The sequence below is a fragment of the Notolepis coatsorum genome, assembly GCF_963971535.1.
Source record: "Notolepis coatsorum genome assembly, chromosome: 9".
Lineage (NCBI taxonomy): Eukaryota > Metazoa > Chordata > Actinopteri > Aulopiformes > Paralepididae > Notolepis > Notolepis coatsorum.
In genome coordinates this window covers 112,037,636-112,057,068 of record NC_140173.1, presented here as the reverse complement: position 1 = coordinate 112,057,068, position 19,433 = coordinate 112,037,636, and the positions used below count along the sequence as shown (strand labels likewise).

The window sequence follows — 19,433 nt, the reverse complement described above, 5'->3', positions numbered from 1 at the left end:
TTTCATAAAACTACACTACCCAGCTCTCACCAGCCGTGATAATATCTCACCGGTCGAACAAACCTCAATGTTATTTCTGACGCTGGGAATACATTCCCTGAAGTCCATAGATGTCCCTAGATACCGACAGCATGCAAATGGACCTTGCAGAAGTGGAGCAGTCTTCCATTTACTTGGGTATGTACTTGTAGGCAAATGTTCTGAAAATATGGCTAGGGCTTAACACATTGTGCGCCATAAACAGGTGAACCTGGGTCCTTCTGCTGATGGAGACTCAGTGTTCAGGGTAACAGAGCATGAGGTGAGACGGATCTTTAAAAAAGTGGATATCAGGAAGGCAGCAGGACCGGACGGCATCCCCGGCCGCGTCCTAAAAGTCTGTGCCGACCAACTGGCCCCGGTATTCACTGACATCTTCAACCTGTCCTTGGAACAGGCCGTCATCCCCACCTGTCTGAAGAAGTCCACCATCATCCCTGTACCCAAAAAATCTACGCCCGCTTGCCTCAACGACTACCGCCCTGTAGCCCTCACCTCCATAGCCATGAAGTGCTTTGAGAAGCTAGTGAAGGGCTACATCTGTTCCTCCCTCCCCATCAACCTGGACCCTCTGCAATTTGCATATCGCCCCAACAGGTCCACGGAGGACGCCATAGCCCATGTGCTGCACACAGCAGCATCACATCTGGACAAGAGGAAGGGGAACTATGTGAGAATGCTGTTCATCGACTACAGCTCAGCATTCAATACCATAGTCCCCTCCAAACTCATAGCCAAGCTCAGGGACCTGGGCTTGAACTATGACCTGTGCCAGTGGGTCCTGGACTTCCTGACGGGCAGACCCCAGGTGGTAAGAGCCGGCAACTGCACCTCCTCATCCATCACGCTCAACATAGGGGCCCCCCAGGGCTGTGTTCTGAGCCCCCTCCTCTACTCCCTGTACACACATGACTGCGTAGCACAGCGGAACAACAACACCATCATCAAATTTGCTGATGACACAGTAGTGGTGGGCCTGATCTCTGCCAACGACGAAAGGGCCTACCTGGAAGAGGTAGAGAACCTGTCACAGTGGTGTCAGGAGAACTGCCTCTCCCTGAACGTCAGCAAAACAAAAGAGATGATTGTGGACTTCAGGAGGTCGGGGGTCAAGGACTACAGCCCCCTCAGCATCGACGGGGCACCAGTTGAGAGAGTGAACAGTTTCAAGTACCTCGGAGCCCACATATCCGAGGACTTGACATGGACCACACACATTGACAGTGTTGTGAAGAAGGCACGACAACGCCTCTACTTCCTCAGGCGCCTAAGGAAGTTCCAAGTCAGTCAGAAGATCCTTAGGAACTTCTACTCATGTACAATAGAGAGCATCCTGACCGGCAACATCACCTCCTGGTTTGGGAATAGCACTGCACAAGACCGTAGCAGACTACAAAGAGTGACACGTTCAGCCGAACGCACAATTAGAGGGGGGCTTCCCACCCTCCAGAACATTTACAACAAGCGGTGCAAGGGGAAGGCTAAGAGAATTATTAAGGACTCGAGCCACCCGAACAACTGCCTCTTTGAACTGCTGCCGTCAGGCAAGCGATACCGGAGTCTTATGGCGAGCACAGAAAGACTCAGAAGGAGCTTCTATCCCCAGGCCATCAGGCTGCTAAACGAACAATAATCGCTAAACGAACAATAATCACTATGCAACAACCATCAAATGCACACAGCACACACACCCACACGCACACACACACTCACTCAAACAAACAACACACTGCAGCACCCACTCTCCACACTTTAGATCACACAAACACACTTACACTTTATATTTATTGATAAAGGATTTGCACTACAACTCGTACACCTACTGTGAATTGTACCTAAACTGCACCTTGTCCATTTATGCCTTGCACTATATAGTATTGTATATTAGTACACTGCACAGTATTGTATATTGTATGGTAACTACGTCTACGAACATTGTACATATGTCTAAACTGAACACTGTGACCTCTTTTTTTTCTTCTAATTTTTACTATGTTTTTATTTCATACTTATCTTGTCATGCACAGTCTCTGGAGCGCAACAGTAAGAAGCATTTTGTACAAAAGTATTCTGTACTTCTGTATGACAACTATTAAAGAAACTTGAACTTGAACTTGAAACGGCGTAAGTCTTTATTGCCCGCCATGCGTTGAACGCCAACAACGGCGTAAATAGTTTTTGGGATCAATATTTCATTTTTTCGCCATGGCATTCATAATTCATCCAGCCTCCCTCCGGACTGCAGCGGCACCCTGTCTGAGATTGCAACGCCTCAATACCGCCGCCTGGTGGATGGTCGGGCGAGTTACACTCATGCTAAACCGGAAGTGGCGAGCGGTGCATCGAGGAAATCCCTCCGGCAGTCATATCTTGTTACGTGGGTCCAGACAAACACTCGAGTGCACTTGGATCGCTTTCGAAACGCAATAATCAATACGATTTTCGGCGTTTATTGCACCATACAAACCGGAAATGGATATAGGAGATCGACGGCAAATAATTGGGATATTTTTCCTCCAGTCTCATCGGCGAACGGTAAGAGCACACTAATGTTATTTTCAGCCCGATTGTCCATCTCTTTGTTTGCAATCAGTCTGATCAATATATCAACCCATACTACATAAAGCCGTTACTGACGATCAAGGAATTATAAATGACCCCCCCCCCATTTCCTTCACGCATGATGAAGCATAATGTATACCGATCATATACATTTGAATTTTTTAATATAGCGTGTATAGGAAAGAAACGCCAATCGATAATCTATCATATGTGTCAGAGCCTATAACTAGCGTTTTTGGAATTACAGCAGAAAAGCTTAAAAACATACTTATATTCTAGACCAGTGATTCCCAACCTGGGGTCCGCGGACCCCCTGGGGGTCCGCCAGGGGGCGCAGGGGGTCCGCCAGACCACAGATGATTTGAGTTTTTTTATACTTTTTTTTTTCTTTCAGAGAAATATTTAATTAGCATATTTTTATCATCAGAAGCATGAATAGTCTCTCCACTACAATAAAAAATAAAGATAAATAAATAAACATCTAGACATGATTTTTAACAGTTAGTTAACAGTAGGCTACCGGGTAGCCGCTAAAACGCGAATCAGTTGACTGTATCACTTTCCGTAGCTAGCCTAGCACGCTAGTTAACTTTCTCGGCTCGTCTGCAGTCAGCCGCCAGAGGCGAAAATGTGTGACAAATGAAAAGGAGATGACTGCAGCTCATCTGCAAAAAAAGTTAGGACCTACAGCAATCGCGAAAATTACATCACCATGAGCTTCACTGAGGGACCAGACAAACGACCTGAGTGTGTGATTTGTGGAGAAAAGTTGGCAAACTCGAGCCTGAAGCCCAGCAAGCTGAAGAGACATCAGGCGTCTAAGCACCCAGAAACCGTTGGGAAGGATCCAGACTTTTTTCGGAGGAAAGAACAGTCTCAAGGCGAACAAGCCCGTTGATGTTAGAGTAGCGTGGAGCAGGGGTGGCAGTGATTTACAGAAGGCTACCGAAGCCTCCTTTGAGTGTTCGCTTTTAATTGCAAAAGCAAAGAAACCGCACAATATTGGCAAGCAGCTCATCAAACCAGCCTGCATCAAAATGGTTTAGAAACTGTGCGGCCCACAGGTGGCGGATAAACTAAAATCAGTACCACTCTCGAACAATGTAGTGAAAGACCGAATTGATAAGATGTCAAGTGATTGCGAGCAGCAGCTGTCAGAAAAGCTTAGAAAGGGTCCATTTGCCATATAACTTGATGAAACTACAACTGTCGCAGACGAGGCTGTGCTCATCGTTTATGTGCAGTATATCGAAAATGAGGATCTGAAGCAGGACATTCTCATGTCAGTCAACCTTACTACCACCACTCGAGGTGAGGATATTTTTACTGCAGTGGATTCTTACTTCATTCAACATAAATGCAAACCGTTCACCATTAGGGCCTGATTTCAGAGGATGAATACAGGATTTGAATATTGGCCAACATTTTGAAATACATATGGTGCAAGATGAGATTTGTTGATTGAAGGCACAAGTCAAAGAAGCATAGTGGGTCTAATTATGATGCATATGCCTGTGTATAAGCAGTTTGTTATTAAAATGACAAAAAAAAGTATTAAAATGACAAAAAAAAACGTATTTTATGGTATTTTATTAGGAGGGGGGTCCAGGAATTTCATCAGAGATGTTTGGGGGTCCCTGGGGGAAAAAAGGTTGGGAACCCCTGTTCTAGACGGTATTAACACAACAATGTATGAATGAAAAAATTAGTGCTGTCAAACGATTAAAATATTTAACTCGATTAATCTCATGATTGTCCATAGTTAACTCGCGATTAATCGCAAATTAATCGCATTTTATTTTTTTAATTGTTTTTACCTTAAACAGATATTTTTCAAGTTCCAAGTTTTAATACTCTTATCAACATGCAAGTCAACAAATGCTTGCTTTATGCAGCCATTTAACACAAAAGGATGACCATCATGCATTGCAAATTTGCATCAAATTCAAAACAGAGTGATGCACAAAATAACTTAAAAGAAAATAATAATTTAAAACAATGAATAAAGTGTGCATGAAATAATAGGGGAAAGAAAACGTTAGGAACTTGTTACATTCACACACACAAGGGCTGATTAATCACACACTCCCCTCTCTCCCTCACACACACACTCCCCCAGCTCTCTCTCTTTTGCCCCTTCCTCATCTCTCTCACCCCCCTCTCTCTCTATATCTCACACACACACACACACACACACACACACACACACACACACACACACACACACACACACACACACACACACACACACACACACACACACACACACACACACTTCAGAAACAAACATAGTATCAATGAGAGATATTTGACAGCCTTAGAAAAAATATAACGTTCCCTCATCCGGAACGATAGATAATCGATGTTGAATGGGCCATAGTAATGCAGATATAGCTATAATATTTAAAAGGTTATAGCCCTGCAAAGAAGGTAAACATCTCCATAGGCACACGCTGGCAGCGCTGGCAGACTGGGTATAATGATGGGCACAATGCCCGGCGCCCAATGTGTTAAGAGGTTAACCACATTAATTTGTTTCCAATGTTGACCTTTCCATTACAATCGCACAATGGATGGGTAGAACGGAGCATTTTTTTTGCGTTGAGGTCCCTAGCTGAAACTCTTGTTTTGTTCCCTTCAGGCCAGCCCATTAATCCCCAATGCCGTATCTACCCAGAGGAAATGATCCAGACCGGCATCTCAGCCATCGATGGAATGAACAGCATCGCCCGTGGACAGAAGATTCCCATCTTCTCTGCCGCTGGTCTGCCCCACAATGAGGTGAGACAAGGCTGTAGGTTGTATGTTAGAATTAAAGTGGGATACCACTAGGGATGGGTACCGAATTCGGTACTCCGAAACACGTCGGTACTACCGTGTATCGATTCACGTGAGATCCAACGGTGCACATTTTCGGTAATGCAAATTTTTATTTTATTATTATTCTTGCAAAAATAAAAAAGTAATTTTTTTTAATAAAAAAATAAAAAAGTCTGACGTCAACGTTTTGTTTACCGCAAAACGAAACCGCACGTTAAGCGTTTCAGCTTGTGCAAACCAAGCGTTGGCACTCTGTGTGTGTGTGTGTGTGTGTGCGCGAGCGTGAGAGTAAGTTACTTACTAAGTGTAGTAGACTCGAGACGATGGAGCCCCGCTACACCATAGATATATATAATAAACATATGCGCTACACTGCCCCAGAGCCTTCTAAAAAGATTCATTATAACTTGGCTCTGCACTGCCCCAGGTCGCTGAGAGACAACCAAACTGTCGTGAAGACCCGCCCTACTCTGCCTCTGATTCACAGACTGTGGGTGGGGGAATGTGATTGGACCAAAGCAGAGTTGACAGACACACAGACTAGCAGTTGACATGCAGATGCTGCTCCTGCTTGCAGTTGAGATAGCGGAGAATTTAGACTTGTTGCATGTTGGCGCTGTCTCGCAGATAATACAGATAATACATATGAAAAGAATAATTTGATATGTGTGTGACTATATATATATGATCTAAATAAATAATAATAATAACTTTATTTGTATAGCACCTTTCATACAGGGGATTGCAGTTCAAAGTGATTTACATCAGTAAGATGTAAATAATAATGAAGTAATAATAATACATTATTTAAAATATTATTTTAAATTTATATTATTTATAAATAAATATTAAGTTTGGATTTTTTTTTTTACAACTGAGGTAGGTAGATTACATTTTTAGAGACTAAAGTAGCAAAAAAAAGGTACCGTTGGGTATCGGTTCAAATGTTAAAGGTACCCATCCCTTGATACCACACATAAGAATCCACATAGATGTTCTTCCTGTGCCCTTTGTTCTAGCTATTACACTCAAATGCATTCTATATTCTACTATTGCTAGAAGTTCTGAACCAGGATTAAAATCTCAGTTGGGTGTAAGTGCTCACAAACATTTTATGCCCTCACAAAGTCAGAAGGTCATTCATATGCAAGTCATTTAAACTACAGATGCTCCTTGTAAATCAAGCGATGACGAGCTATATACCTTTTTGATTTCCATAAGTAACAGCTTAACATGTCTTTTATGCAAGTCCCTAAACATCCAACCAGTCCTACTAACCTCTAAACTACCGCCTTTGTAGCTGCAGCCAGTCATATTTATGGCCACCTGTGGCTATTTATTGCTTTGTATAGTTACCAGCTGTGCTAATTGGGTCCTAATAGATTTGATTTGTATCATGATACAATATGTATACAGTAGCTCAAAGCAAGCCCAGCCCCATTGACTTTACAATGCTCACATCTACATTTTATAACATTTTCTCCCAATTTGGTGAAATAATTTAGGTAATGCCATAATCTAATCGAACCCCCCATGTTTTCATTCATACTTTATTAAACAGTGTCTATTGAGTCAGTCTGAATGATTAGCCCTGTTAGGTGGATATGTAATTGATATTCCCTGTGTTGTAGTGTATGTGGATGAATAACAGCTTTCTGAAAGGTAATGTATGAGACATATATTAGGTGTATATATATATATATATATTAGGGCTGTCAGTTTATCGCGTTAATTAGATTAATTAATTACACAGCAAATTATCGCGTTATGACTTTTTTTTTTTTTTTTTTATTAATACATTTTTTTTTGTATCTCATTCATTCCATGAGAATGTAGAATACACATTTACAGACTTTTTTTTAATATGGTCCATTTGCATGTTCTTGGTATCTGATTCTAGTGACATCTATGAATCTCGGGGAATGTATTCCCAGTGTCAGAAATACTGTGGGCTAGATCCACAAAGAATGGATTGCACGGTGCAAGTTGCACCCTTTCTTACAATTCATTATGAATTGAAAATGGCGGACCCTGATGTAAACGAGACGAAAGTCTTTCTCTGGTCTGCATGCCCTTGTGTGTATTGAGCCGTACTGTATTGTACCCATTCTGCAATCTGTTAATAACATTTTCATTCAATCAATCAATCTGTGCTGTGATTGATTGAATGAAAATCTTATTTTGAGTCAATTGTAATGAACCAAATGAGATTTTTTTTTATTATCTTTGACTGTGAATAACACCATGCTCAAATTGACCAGACCTGAAAAATCTAAGCAAATGAATAGATGGAAGATGATTAAACAGAAGGTTTTGTAGATACAGTACTGAATTCTGCCATCTGGACACATGCAATTTGAAATATGATTATAGAATATAGAATATCAGGCATAAAATGGTTATGCGATTAAAATGTGATTAATTAGATTAATTAATTACAAATCCTGTAATTAATTAGATAATTTTTTTTAATCGCCTGACGGCACTAATATATATATATATTAGGGCTGTCCCCGTCTAAGGATTTGGATGGTCGACTACGATTGGCCAAAATTTGCCGTTAGTCAACTATTGGTCGACAAAAAAAATATATATATATTAGAGCTGGGCCGTTAACGGCGTTAACGTGCTGCGTTAACGTGATAGTATCGCGCAATAATATAATTGAAGCAGTTAATCTAAATTTTTTTTTTTTTTTTTTTTTTTTTTTTTAACCTTTTATTTACCCAGGGTAGGTTCGCTGAGCACAGATGCTCTTTTTCAGGAACGCCCTGCTTCACATTCTCACAGTTCCATTCACACCTGGGAGCTGCCCAGTACAACCACAGTTGACACCATTGGCCACTGAGCAACTCCACTGGAGCAGTTGATTTGCATTGGCAGGGTTTGGCCCTGTCTGGCACCCAACGGGAAAAATATTATAGGCACTATAAGTAGACACCGCTACATAAAACAAGCTGGTCTGCCTGAGTGACTGGTGGAAGAAGGAGAAATAGAGATTGGACTGATTGAGTCAAGCCATGTCACATAGTTCAAGTTTGAAATGCTTCTTTCTGTTTTGCTCCTGAGAGTGTGCTAGATACTGTACTGTACTGGTAATATTATTTATTTGTGTTAACTTCTGAATAAAACAACTTATTAAACACAACTACATCTTATTGAACATTATTTTGATATTTCATTACCAATTATCATAGCAAAACAGCTTTTTCAAACAGTCTGTAATGCATTTTGGAAACGGGAGATGGGCTCATGGTGTAATGGGCCACCTAGCCTGAGAAACATAAGGAGGAAAGAAAAAGTAAGGTCATTATTTGGGTAGAACACACATTTTGAATGCCTTCGGCAGATTTTTTTTTTTTTTTTAGCCATTTTAATCTAGATTAATCTAGATTAAATCCAGGATTGCAGATAGATTAATCTATGCCCACCTCTAATATACGGTATATATAATTTAAAACAAGATTTTTTTTATTTTTTTGTATCATTCCATTTGGGCTGTGGGGGTGCTTAATGTCTGAAGGAGTCGACTGAAGGCTTCTTGTCCTCTGCAAAAGCATGCAATTGATCCACTGATGGATACATCTTGATATTTGTCTAGTCTAGTGTGTTCATTAGATGGGTGAAATCCTCTTTCAGTGCCTCTGTGCCTGTTTTCGTAGGCAGTTAGCCTCTGGTATGCGTGCCATTAGCGTTAGCCACGCTTCTAGGCCTCTTCTTTTGGAAAGAATGATTAATAAAATAATAATAATAAAAAAAATTATTATAAATATATATATATATATCTTTTTATATATATTCGACTAAGAGGTTGGCCAGTCGACTACGGCTCCTTTCGACCGATTAATCGACTAATAGGGGTCAGCCCTAATATATATATATATATACCACCCAATCAGTTTTCAGAGTGTGCTCTGAAAAAGTAGGACTTGAATGTGTGAAAAGGCAATATAGGCTATACTTGTTTGCCTATGAAACTATATTTATCTTCATTCACAACGTAAATGTCTAACAGAGACGTGAGTCAGGTTACGCATCGGTGTGTGAGTCGGCATCAGATGACAACCATCCGAGTTCTGCTTAATTTCAAAGAAAACTAAATATGAACATGGCAGGGCACACACTCCCCCAAGACCCTAAAAGTAAAGTGTTACGAACTGGCTCGAGCTCGCAACAAGAATGGGGAGACACAGGCACAATTTAAGAAATAACAAAAGATTTATTAAAACTAAACTAAACGAATCAGCAGCCAATATATATGAGTATCGGTGTGTGTGCAGTGTGTGGATGAGGTGTATGTGCAGCATGAGTGTTGTAAGTGCAAAACCAAAGAACCAAACCAATCAAACAAAAGACCAAATATGTGGGGAGTTCGCCAGAGACCAGAGGCAGCCTCTCTCTAATATCATGACTGGGACGCCTGATTACTTTTACCAACGGATTTCCAGTTTCGCGTTCTGCGATCTGATAGGCCACTGACGTTTCTGGTCGCGCCAATCGTGTGACGCCTGTTTCTATCACCCGTTAAGCTTAGGCACTCTTTCGAAGTTGGTTAAGGTTAGAGTTTGTCTTAGAGCAGGGCGATAGAACACCAGCCCTGATTCCAAACTCTAACCTTAACCAACTTCGAAAGAGTCGCCTAAGCTTAACCAGTGATACACTAGGCGTTAGGTCGTTTGCAGGCTGTTCGAGGCGGAAATGGGCGTGTCACGCGATTGGGCGCACATGTCACATGACCAGAAACGTCAGTGGCCAATCAGATCGCACCAGAAACGTCAGTGGCCAATCGGATCGCAGAACGCGAACGCGGAACTGGAAATCCGTTGGTAAAAAACTAGACGCGACTGGGACACACAGGCCCAGGTGTGCCCCAATTAACCTGACGAGCCTTCTCCAGCTCTGCTCTGCCAGCTAGAGCAGAGGAAGCCAACACAATGTGGGGGAGGGTCATCACAAAAGCTTTTTGCCAATACATTGTAGTGGTTGGCTGATGTACAATTCGCTATACGCTTTTGAATTTTGATATTGGCCCGCTGACATTACCATCGCTGGCTCAATTTTAATGCTAGAACAAAACATTTATCATTATGAAACAAGGAATCGTATGATACCAATCATAATGGTCTCTTACTGGGTAATGCTAGCTTACCCAAAAAGGGTCTGAATAGGGCTCCAGATTTCAGATATTTTGGAGGGGGAAAATATTGCAATATTTTATATCCAATTCCTAGTACTATTGAGCTGCACAAAATCTTCCTATTTGCTATCGGCCACCCTGCTCTCTAAATATCGGCCATTGAAAAACCCATATGGTCGACCATAGGGCTGTCTTAAATACTTCAAAGTTTCGAAGCTTCGTTCGATGGGCATGGTATTCAAATATGTGGAAAAAAATGCTCTTTGTTAACTACAACAAGCAATGCTGTTTGTTATTTAAGATGAGGTCGGACTCGGCACTGAGATTTGTGTTCATTGTGCTGCTTTTATAAAGCCTCAAATGATGGCTTACAATATTTCATGGAAGCAAAGTGTTTAGTTTGTCTAAGATTTAAAAAGGTTTAAACTTTACAGCACTGACCAAGTTGAACAAAGTGCTGTACAAGTCCCACAACATAAAAAAATATATATTCAAAAATACATTTTTTTTTTAAATTTCGAAGCTTCGAATTAAAATCGAATCTCGGCCCCAAAGCTTCGAATTCCAAAAAAAATCGAAGGTCAGCCCTAGTCGACCACGAATACATTTTATTCCTGTGCCATTCAAGGAGCCACGGTTAGTCTTTAGTTTAGTCTTTTGTTGTTGCCATCTATTATTTCTGGAACATTAAACTAAAGGGATTGGGTTGTAATTGAATTACCTACACATGATCTCAAGAAGGTGCTGAATGAGCTCAGTTTTTCATGTCTGGTCATTTTTAGCATGGTGTCAAAGATGCAAAGAAAAATCATAATTTATATTCTCCTTTTGTTTCATTACAATTTATTCAAGCCTAGTAACGGACACAATATTTCTGACACTAGGAATACATTCCATGAGATCCATATATGTCCCTAGATACCAAAAACATGCAAATGGACCTTGTAGAAGTGGAGCAATCTTCCATTTACTTGGGTATGTATATTTAGGCGGATTTTCAGAAAATAGGGCTAGGGCTTAACAGGGGTGTTGCACAGAATTTCGTTTCCTTAAGGATTTTCTTTTTCTTGTAATAAGTCGTTTACTGCAGTGAGAGATTTTACAGTGGACAGATTGTACAGGTTCCATGGAGACTGCTCCCGTGTGCCCTGCTCCATGCACTTGTGATGTCATCTGTATCATCTCACAAAGTTGGTCAAACGGCATACAGTAAAAACTGGCAGAAGAAAAGAAAGCAGGAACAACAAATTGGTCAGAGGAGGAAAATATTATACTACTGGAAGAATACCATAAAATATTATACTACTGGAGAAATACAATAAAAGATACTACTGGAGGAATACAATAAAAGATTATACTACTGGAGGAAATACAATAAAATAGTATACTACTGGAGGAAATACAATAAAATAGTATACTACTGGAGGAATACAATAAAAGATTATACTACTGGAGGAATACAATAAAAGATTATACTACTGGAGGAATACAATAAAGGCCAGGCAAGGCCATTATAACTACTGTAGATTACCAGGCTATTTGGTGTAGCATACAATCTCCTGGGGACAAAGTTAGCTCACACTGCCTCTTTCTGAGCATTCATTGGTTAATGCCAAAGTGTTGTTTACCAACCAAAGCCAAATTTTTTCAGTTTTTTTTTTATTTTATTTTTTATAAATGGTGCAGATATTTTTTTTTTTTTTTCAAATCTGCACATTGAGCAATAACTTGTTGATTAAGTGGTTAAAGGAAATGCCTGTTTTTCAAATCAGAGTCCGGGCAGATCTGAGATCTTCCGCATGTTTGTCCCAACTATGTGTCATAATAACTGAATGCCGCTTCATACAGAGCGCATGTTGGCCCATAGAGAACCCTGTTGTTGGACAGAGGGAGAACCCCCCTGTGGTTAGACAGAGTGTGTTGGTCTATAGAGAGAACCCAGTGTGGTTAGACAGAGAGCGTGTTGGCCTATTAGAGAGAACCCAGTGTGGTTAGACAGAGAGCGTGTTGGCCTATTAGAGAGAACCCAGTGTGGTTAGACAGAGAGCGTGTTGGCCTATTAGAGAGAACCCAGTGTGGTTAGACAGAGAGCATGTTGGCCTATTAGAGAGAACCCAGTGTGGTTAGACAGAGAACATGTTGGTCTATAGAGAGAAACCTGTGGTTAGACAGATTGTGTGTGTTGGCCTATAGAGAGAACCCAGTGTGGTTGGACAGAGTGTGTGTTGGCCTATAGAGGGAACCCAGTGTGGTTGGACATAGTGTGTGTTGGCCTATTAGAGAGAACCCAGTGTGGTTGGACAGAGTGTGTGTTGGCCTATAGAGAGAACCCAGTGTGGTTGGACAGTGTGTGTTGGCCTATAGAGAGAACCCAGTGTGGTTGGACATAGTGTGTGTTGGCCTATAGAGAGAACCCAGTGTGGTTGGACAGAGTGTGTGTTGGCCTATAGAGAGAACCCAGTGTGGTTGGACAGTGTGTGTTGGCCTATAGAGAGAACCCAGTGTGGTTGGACAGTGTATTGGCCTATAGAGAGAACCCAGTGTGGTTGGACAGTGTGTTGGTCTATAGAGAGACCCCAGTGTGGTTAGACAGTGTGTTGGCCTATAGAGAGAACCATGTGGTTGGACAGAGTGTGTTGACCTATAGAGAGACCCCAGTGTGGTTAGACAGTGTATTGGCCTATAGAGAGAACCATGTGGTTGGACAGAGTGTGTTGGCCTATAGAGAACCCTGTGGTTGGACAAAGTGTGTTGGCCTATAGAGAACCCTGTGGTTGGACAAAGTGTGTTGGCCTATAGAGAACCCTGTAGTTAGACAGTGTGTTGGTCTATTAGACAACCCTGTGGTTGGACAGAGTGTGTTGGCCTATAGGGAGAACCCAGTGTGGTTGGACAAAGTGTGTTGGCCTATAGAGAACCCTGTAGTTAGACAGTGTGTTGGTCTATTAGACAACCCTGTGGTTGGACAGAGTGTGTTGGCCTATAGGGAGAACCCAGTGTGGTTACACAGAGTGTGTTGGCCTATTAGAGAGAACCTAGTGTGGTTAGACGGTGTGTGTTGGCCTATAGAGAGAACCCAGTGTGGTTAGACAGTGTATTGGCCTATAGAGAGAACCCAGTGTGGTTGGACAGAGTGTGTTGGCCTAATGGAGAGAACCCAGTGTGGTTAGACAGTGTGTTGGCCTATAGAGAGAACCATGTGGTTGGACAGAGTGTTTTGGTCTATAGACAACCCAGTGTGGTTGGACAGAGTGTGTTGGCCTATAGGGAGAACCCAGTGTGGTTAGACAGTGTGTGTTGGCCTATAGGGAGAACCATGTGGTTAGACAGAGCATGTTGGCCTATAGGGAGAACCCAGTGTGGTTGGACCGTGAGCGTGTTGGCCTATAGAGAGAACCCCCTGTGGTTGAACTTGTAACCCAATTAAACTAATAAGACAATGGGGGCAAGAGGGGGGATTAGACGATGGTGTGAATGGCACTGATTAATATAGGATCCGTAACCCAAGCCGTGAGGCTCTTAACGCTTGAGGTGCCTGTCCTCTCACCAGCATCAGCGTTTACAAACAGCCTTGTAATGACCTTTCAGGCAAACGGTCTCGTAATGACCTTTCAGACAAACAACCTCGTAATGACCTTTCAGGCTTAGACAATGGATTAACCCAGTGCTTCTCAAACTTTTTCTGTCAGGCCCCCCTTTGGCGGACCAAAATATTTTGGGCCCCCCCCCCCCCCCCCTCGCCCCAACAAAATAGTCATGAAATGGGCCATGTTTAAATTTATTGAAATAACACCAATATCGTGACCTTTCAAATTGTGCAACCACTTTACAACTGTGCAATTGTGCAACAACATAACAATACAGTCCAATACACACTCAAAGACTGTGCTTTTAAAAAAATAGAGACATCTTGTAACATTGCAATACAATTCAATGGACACTCAAGACTGCTTTTTCAAAAATAGAGACATCTTGTAACATTGCAATACAATTCAAGGACACTGCTTTAAAATAGATAGAAAACTTTGTGAAAAACGTGTGAAAACTTGTGAAAGAACTTTGCAATTTGTGCAAAAAAAGAGAAAATGTAAGTAAATTATGTGAGTCATCACAGCATTAGTGGCTGCAATGAGCCTGTTTTGCACTGCACATCTTTTCAAAACGAGGTTGCAGGCTTGATACTGCCACTCTCAAGTCATGCTCAATGTTGAGCTTAGACCTGTGCTTTGTCTTCAGTGAAGCAACAGCTGAAAATCCAATCTCAGAGATAGGATGTGGCGAAGGGAAGAAGGATGCCCACAGCCCTCTGCCCTATGAGTGGATGCTCCCTCTCCACACCAAGCCAGAATTCACTCGGTGTCTGAGTGTCCATTGCGCGTTTGGCGAGACCCCCTTGATGTGCGCCTGTAGCCCCCTCCTTTTCCCTGCCATGGCCTGCGCACCGTCAGAGCAAAAGCCCACACAGTTCTCCCATTTCAGTCCATGTTCTGTCGGGTAACTGTCAATCATTTTGAAGAGCTCATCAGCTGTCGCTCTGTTTTTGACATATTTGCAAAACAGCAGATCTTCACTCAGTGACTGGGAATTTACAAAGCGAACATAGGAAATAAGCAAACAGTCTTTATTGCTGTTAAGGCAACACGCATGTCATCCTCAAGGCTCAACTTGGCCCTATATTTTGTTTTCAGAGCTGTCATGGATGAAAAGCCAGCTTCACACAGATACTGTATGTGGTGCTGAATGGTATCAACACCTTAACTGCTGCATCAAGAGATACTTGGTACTCAGCACCACACTCTGAAACTAGCTCTCCAGGTGGTATCAGATGAGATTTCAAAGAGTTCTTCCAAGAGTTTGGATGGAGATGTGTCGGGAAGCTTTGTCTCAATGTTGTCTGTAAAGTTTTTTTTTATCCAGAGTAACTTGGTGATCCTTTTCTGTGTTTTTATTAAATAATGATTTTCAGATTTTGAGAAATGGTATTTTCATGGAGAACAGTGCAGCTGCAACAGATAGCACTTTAGTGACAATTTTCTGTAATAAAAAAAAAAAAAAAAAAAATCTTAATTTTTTTCTTAAAAAAAAAAAAAATCTCAAGGCTCCCCCTGTCATGCCTCTGCGCCCCCCCTGGGGGTCGCGCCCCCCACTTTGAGAAACACTGGATTAACCAATACTTATTTGAGATTTTCTCCCCTCACAGAGGCCCATGGTGGGGTCAGGGGTGCAGAGCAGCACAGCTTTGAAGTTGTGCAATTGGATATGGTGTACAGTATAGGCCGGGAAAGGGTTGATTTAAGATCTAAATTTAAGTTCAATTTGACACATCACATTCTTACGCCATAGATTGGATGGTCCGTTCATTATTCTTGTCTGGTATGTTTGTACGAGTTAGTGAAAATAACAACAAAGAAAATCAGTCTTTGTGATCAACAGCTGTTTTTTTTTTTATGGAAATAATACCCCCCCCCCCCCCCCCCCTATTTCCACAACCCATGATCAAAAGCAGGGTTGGCTGAATGGAACGACACATTGCAGCCTAGTCCTACTGTAAAAGCAGCCAAACAGGGCACGCCTTGTCCACCCTAATGATGGCAATCCGCTTGTCGTGTCACTGGATGGGTATAAAAACCCCGCTTGCCGTTTCATTAACCAGATGTCACAGGGGTCAACCGTGCGGCGGTCCCTCTATGGGCCAGGTGTCTGAGCTCGGGGTGCATGGGGAGGTCAGGCCAGATCAACGGACAACGACCATTACATTAAGTGATAAGCGTGAAATTCCTCTCCCCACATTCCCCCTAATCACGGAGTTGTGCGTGCACCCCGCTCATTCATATACTCTCAATGTCACACACACACACACACACACACACACACACACACACACACACACACGCACAAGCACACACACAGGGCAACAGAGACACACATTTAATCATGCACACACATAATAGTCTCCCTCTCTCTCTGACCCAGTAACTAGTCAGATAGAGGGTTTTCTGATGTCTAAACATTTTGAAAGGCCTGGCCGTTAAGCCACTGTTAATGTATCAACCCTGTTTTCTCCTTTTTAAGATTGCCGCCCAGATCTGTCGCCAGGCCGGCTTGGTGAAGAAGTCGAAGGATGTGATGGACTACAGCGATGACAACTTTGCCATCGTCTTCGCGGCCATGGGGGTGAGCCGGTCGCAGCAAATGGATGGACACATTTTCTTGTCTGTTTTTCCCCCCCGCTAATCCCCCCCCCTCTTAACCCTGGCGTGACACCGTATCCCCTCCTTCCCTCTGCTCCTCTGTCTCTTATTCACCAGGTGACTTAGCATTTAAGTCCCTCTTGTTACTTCTGCAGCCCTGAGCAGACCCCCCCCCCCCTCAACACCAGGTTACTAATTCAACAGACTCTTTAACACATTCAGCCAGGCAGTATCAAATTCTCTCCACCTCAGCTGCCTCTCACTTGTCTATTTGAATACCCGACTCTGGGCTGGTTGACCTGTGCCAAAGATGTTAGTGACCCCCCACCCTCCCCAACACACACACACGCACACACCTCTGCTTTACTCACTAAGCCCCTCCATCCGTCTCCCAGCTCGCTGCCAATTCACACCCTATTGTGGTGAGTCTCTTGCAGGAGAGTGGAAATGCAATGCATACTGGCAGACTGGTGTGAATAGGGATTTGGGACATGTCTGCACGTGGTATGCATTTTTGTAAAAGGAGAATCCAATTATGGAAAGGAACACTGTACAAGGGCACAGAGTCACGGCTAACCTCGGTATCTGATTAACAGTTGAAACATTGTTTACATAGGAGCTTTATTACTATACTATTGGAGCTTTATTACTATACTATTATTATTACAAGAGTATGAAAGATTTAAAAAAGACACTGGATAGTTTATGCTACATTGGCATGTTTTCATTGAATGTTCCCTGGTTTTTATTTTATTTGAAAGCCTGTGGCTGGAAGGCTGTGTCCCTCTTGCCTGTTTAACTTGCATTGTCCTCTCAGGTCAACATGGAAACCGCCCGCTTCTTCAAGTCGGACTTTGAAGAAAATGGCTCCATGGACAACGTCTGTCTGTTTTTGAACCTGGCCAATGACCCCACGTAAGACTCAAGTCCATGTCTTTATTAGTCACACGAACATAACGCAAGTACAATGGCAGTGAAGGGTTTATTCTGCTAGGCTCTGCCCTGTAGGCGCGACAGTGGCTCGGTAGGTAGAGCAGTCATCTGGTTATCCTGAGGTTCCCGGTTTTGATTTCGGCTCCTCCCGGGCAGCGTCTCGAAGTGTCCTTGAGCAAGACACTTAACCCCTAATTGCTCCCTATGAGCAGGTTGGCACCTTGCATGGTTGCCTCTGCTGTCGGTGTGTGAGTGAATGGGCGTGGAATAAACCTTTCACTGCCGTTGTAAATTACTGCATTTATATAGCGCTTTTATCCAAAGCGCTTTACAATTTGTTCCTCACATTTTGTCTCATACATGCTGTATATACAGTATGGCTTACTACCATAGTGTATTTATACTATCACTACATAAGCATATTTACCCAGTAGCATTGTTATATATATATATATATATATATATATATATATATATATATATATATATATATATATATGTATTCCATTAAATCACTTGTTACACTGTATATTGTTAATTTGTTATGCACTTTACTGTTAACTTGCACTCTGGTTAGATGCCATTCGTTGTACTGGAATTGTGCTGTATGATGACAATACATCTATTTGTTACACACTGCATTCAAGTGCATCCAAAAAGCATGTGCATCAGTGTTTTTGAGTTATGTGAATTAGAATTAGTTGGTAATGCAAGTGCAGGTTAATGGGGTTTGATGAAGTATGTCTGCTTGGATGAACTGAAATGACTCCCAGTTTGTAACAAATCAGATAGACTGAACTTTCCGGAAGCGATCTGATCCATCGCCTTTACTGAACAGTAGACTTTGATCATTGGGTTTGGGCCATTGGATAAAGATGATTGCGATTTGATACATTTGTCTCCCTTAGCGAAATCTAACATACTTCTATTTGTCAGAAATTCAAAAATTCAAGTCTGTTTGCTTTGATTTCTGGCATGTTACATGTGGCTCTTGGAATCTGGATTTTGGTACATGATTTGGTACCCTATTTTCTTTGTATTGATGCATCCTAAAATGGTTGATATATCTCTTTGAGCTCCTACTTGATTCTAAAGATGGATTGTCTTCAAGCTCCATGATGGGAACGATCCACATTTTGTGTAATACTTTGCTAGCCGAACAAGAAGTTGATATCAATTGTAAACCATGTGCTTATTCTTTAGTAGGGTATCGCAGACGAAACCCTAAATGGTATGAGAATGGTGTAATCTTTGCATCCTCTTTCAATTCAGCATTGAGCGCATCATCACCCCGCGCCTTGCATTGACCACAGCGGAGTACCTTGCCTACCAGTGCGAGAAACACGTTTTGGTCATCCTGACTGACATGAGCTCCTACGCTGAGGCTCTGAGAGAGGTATGACTACCAAGCCATGTATTAAACTTGCACTATGGAATTTCTTCATGAAAACATTGCTTCTTTTAGCAAGCTAAATCACAGCTCTTCTGCTTGGGCATGACCAGTGCTGCAAAAGCCACACAAGGCTAGGGTCTCATTTCTAGAGCATACATATCTTAACCGCACACATGTAAAGCAGAGGCCAAAGGTACCCTGGCTTGAAGTAATTTCTCTTATCCGCCATGTTTAAATACGGTGCATGGCCACAGTGTGCCAATCTTTCATAGTGCAACTTTAAAATGTTTATATTTCAACACAATACGACCATGACCCATCTCATCCACCACCAAAATGTCTTCACTCTGCTAATGCT

General features: G+C 42.1%; 1 protein-coding gene across 1 annotated transcript in view; it reads left to right on the top strand.

Moving 5' to 3' along the window:
* Positions 1 to 19,433, top strand: part of atp6v1ba (ATPase, H+ transporting, lysosomal, V1 subunit B, member a) — a 122,808-nt gene that overhangs the window by 66,985 nt on the left and 36,390 nt on the right. The window contains exons 6-9 of the mRNA XM_084321147.1: positions 5,243 to 5,382; positions 16,631 to 16,732; positions 17,567 to 17,664; positions 18,955 to 19,078. Coding sequence (XP_084177273.1) covers positions 5,243 to 5,382; positions 16,631 to 16,732; positions 17,567 to 17,664; positions 18,955 to 19,078 — 464 coding nt within the window. The remainder of the gene's footprint in view (positions 1 to 5,242; positions 5,383 to 16,630; positions 16,733 to 17,566; positions 17,665 to 18,954; positions 19,079 to 19,433) is intronic.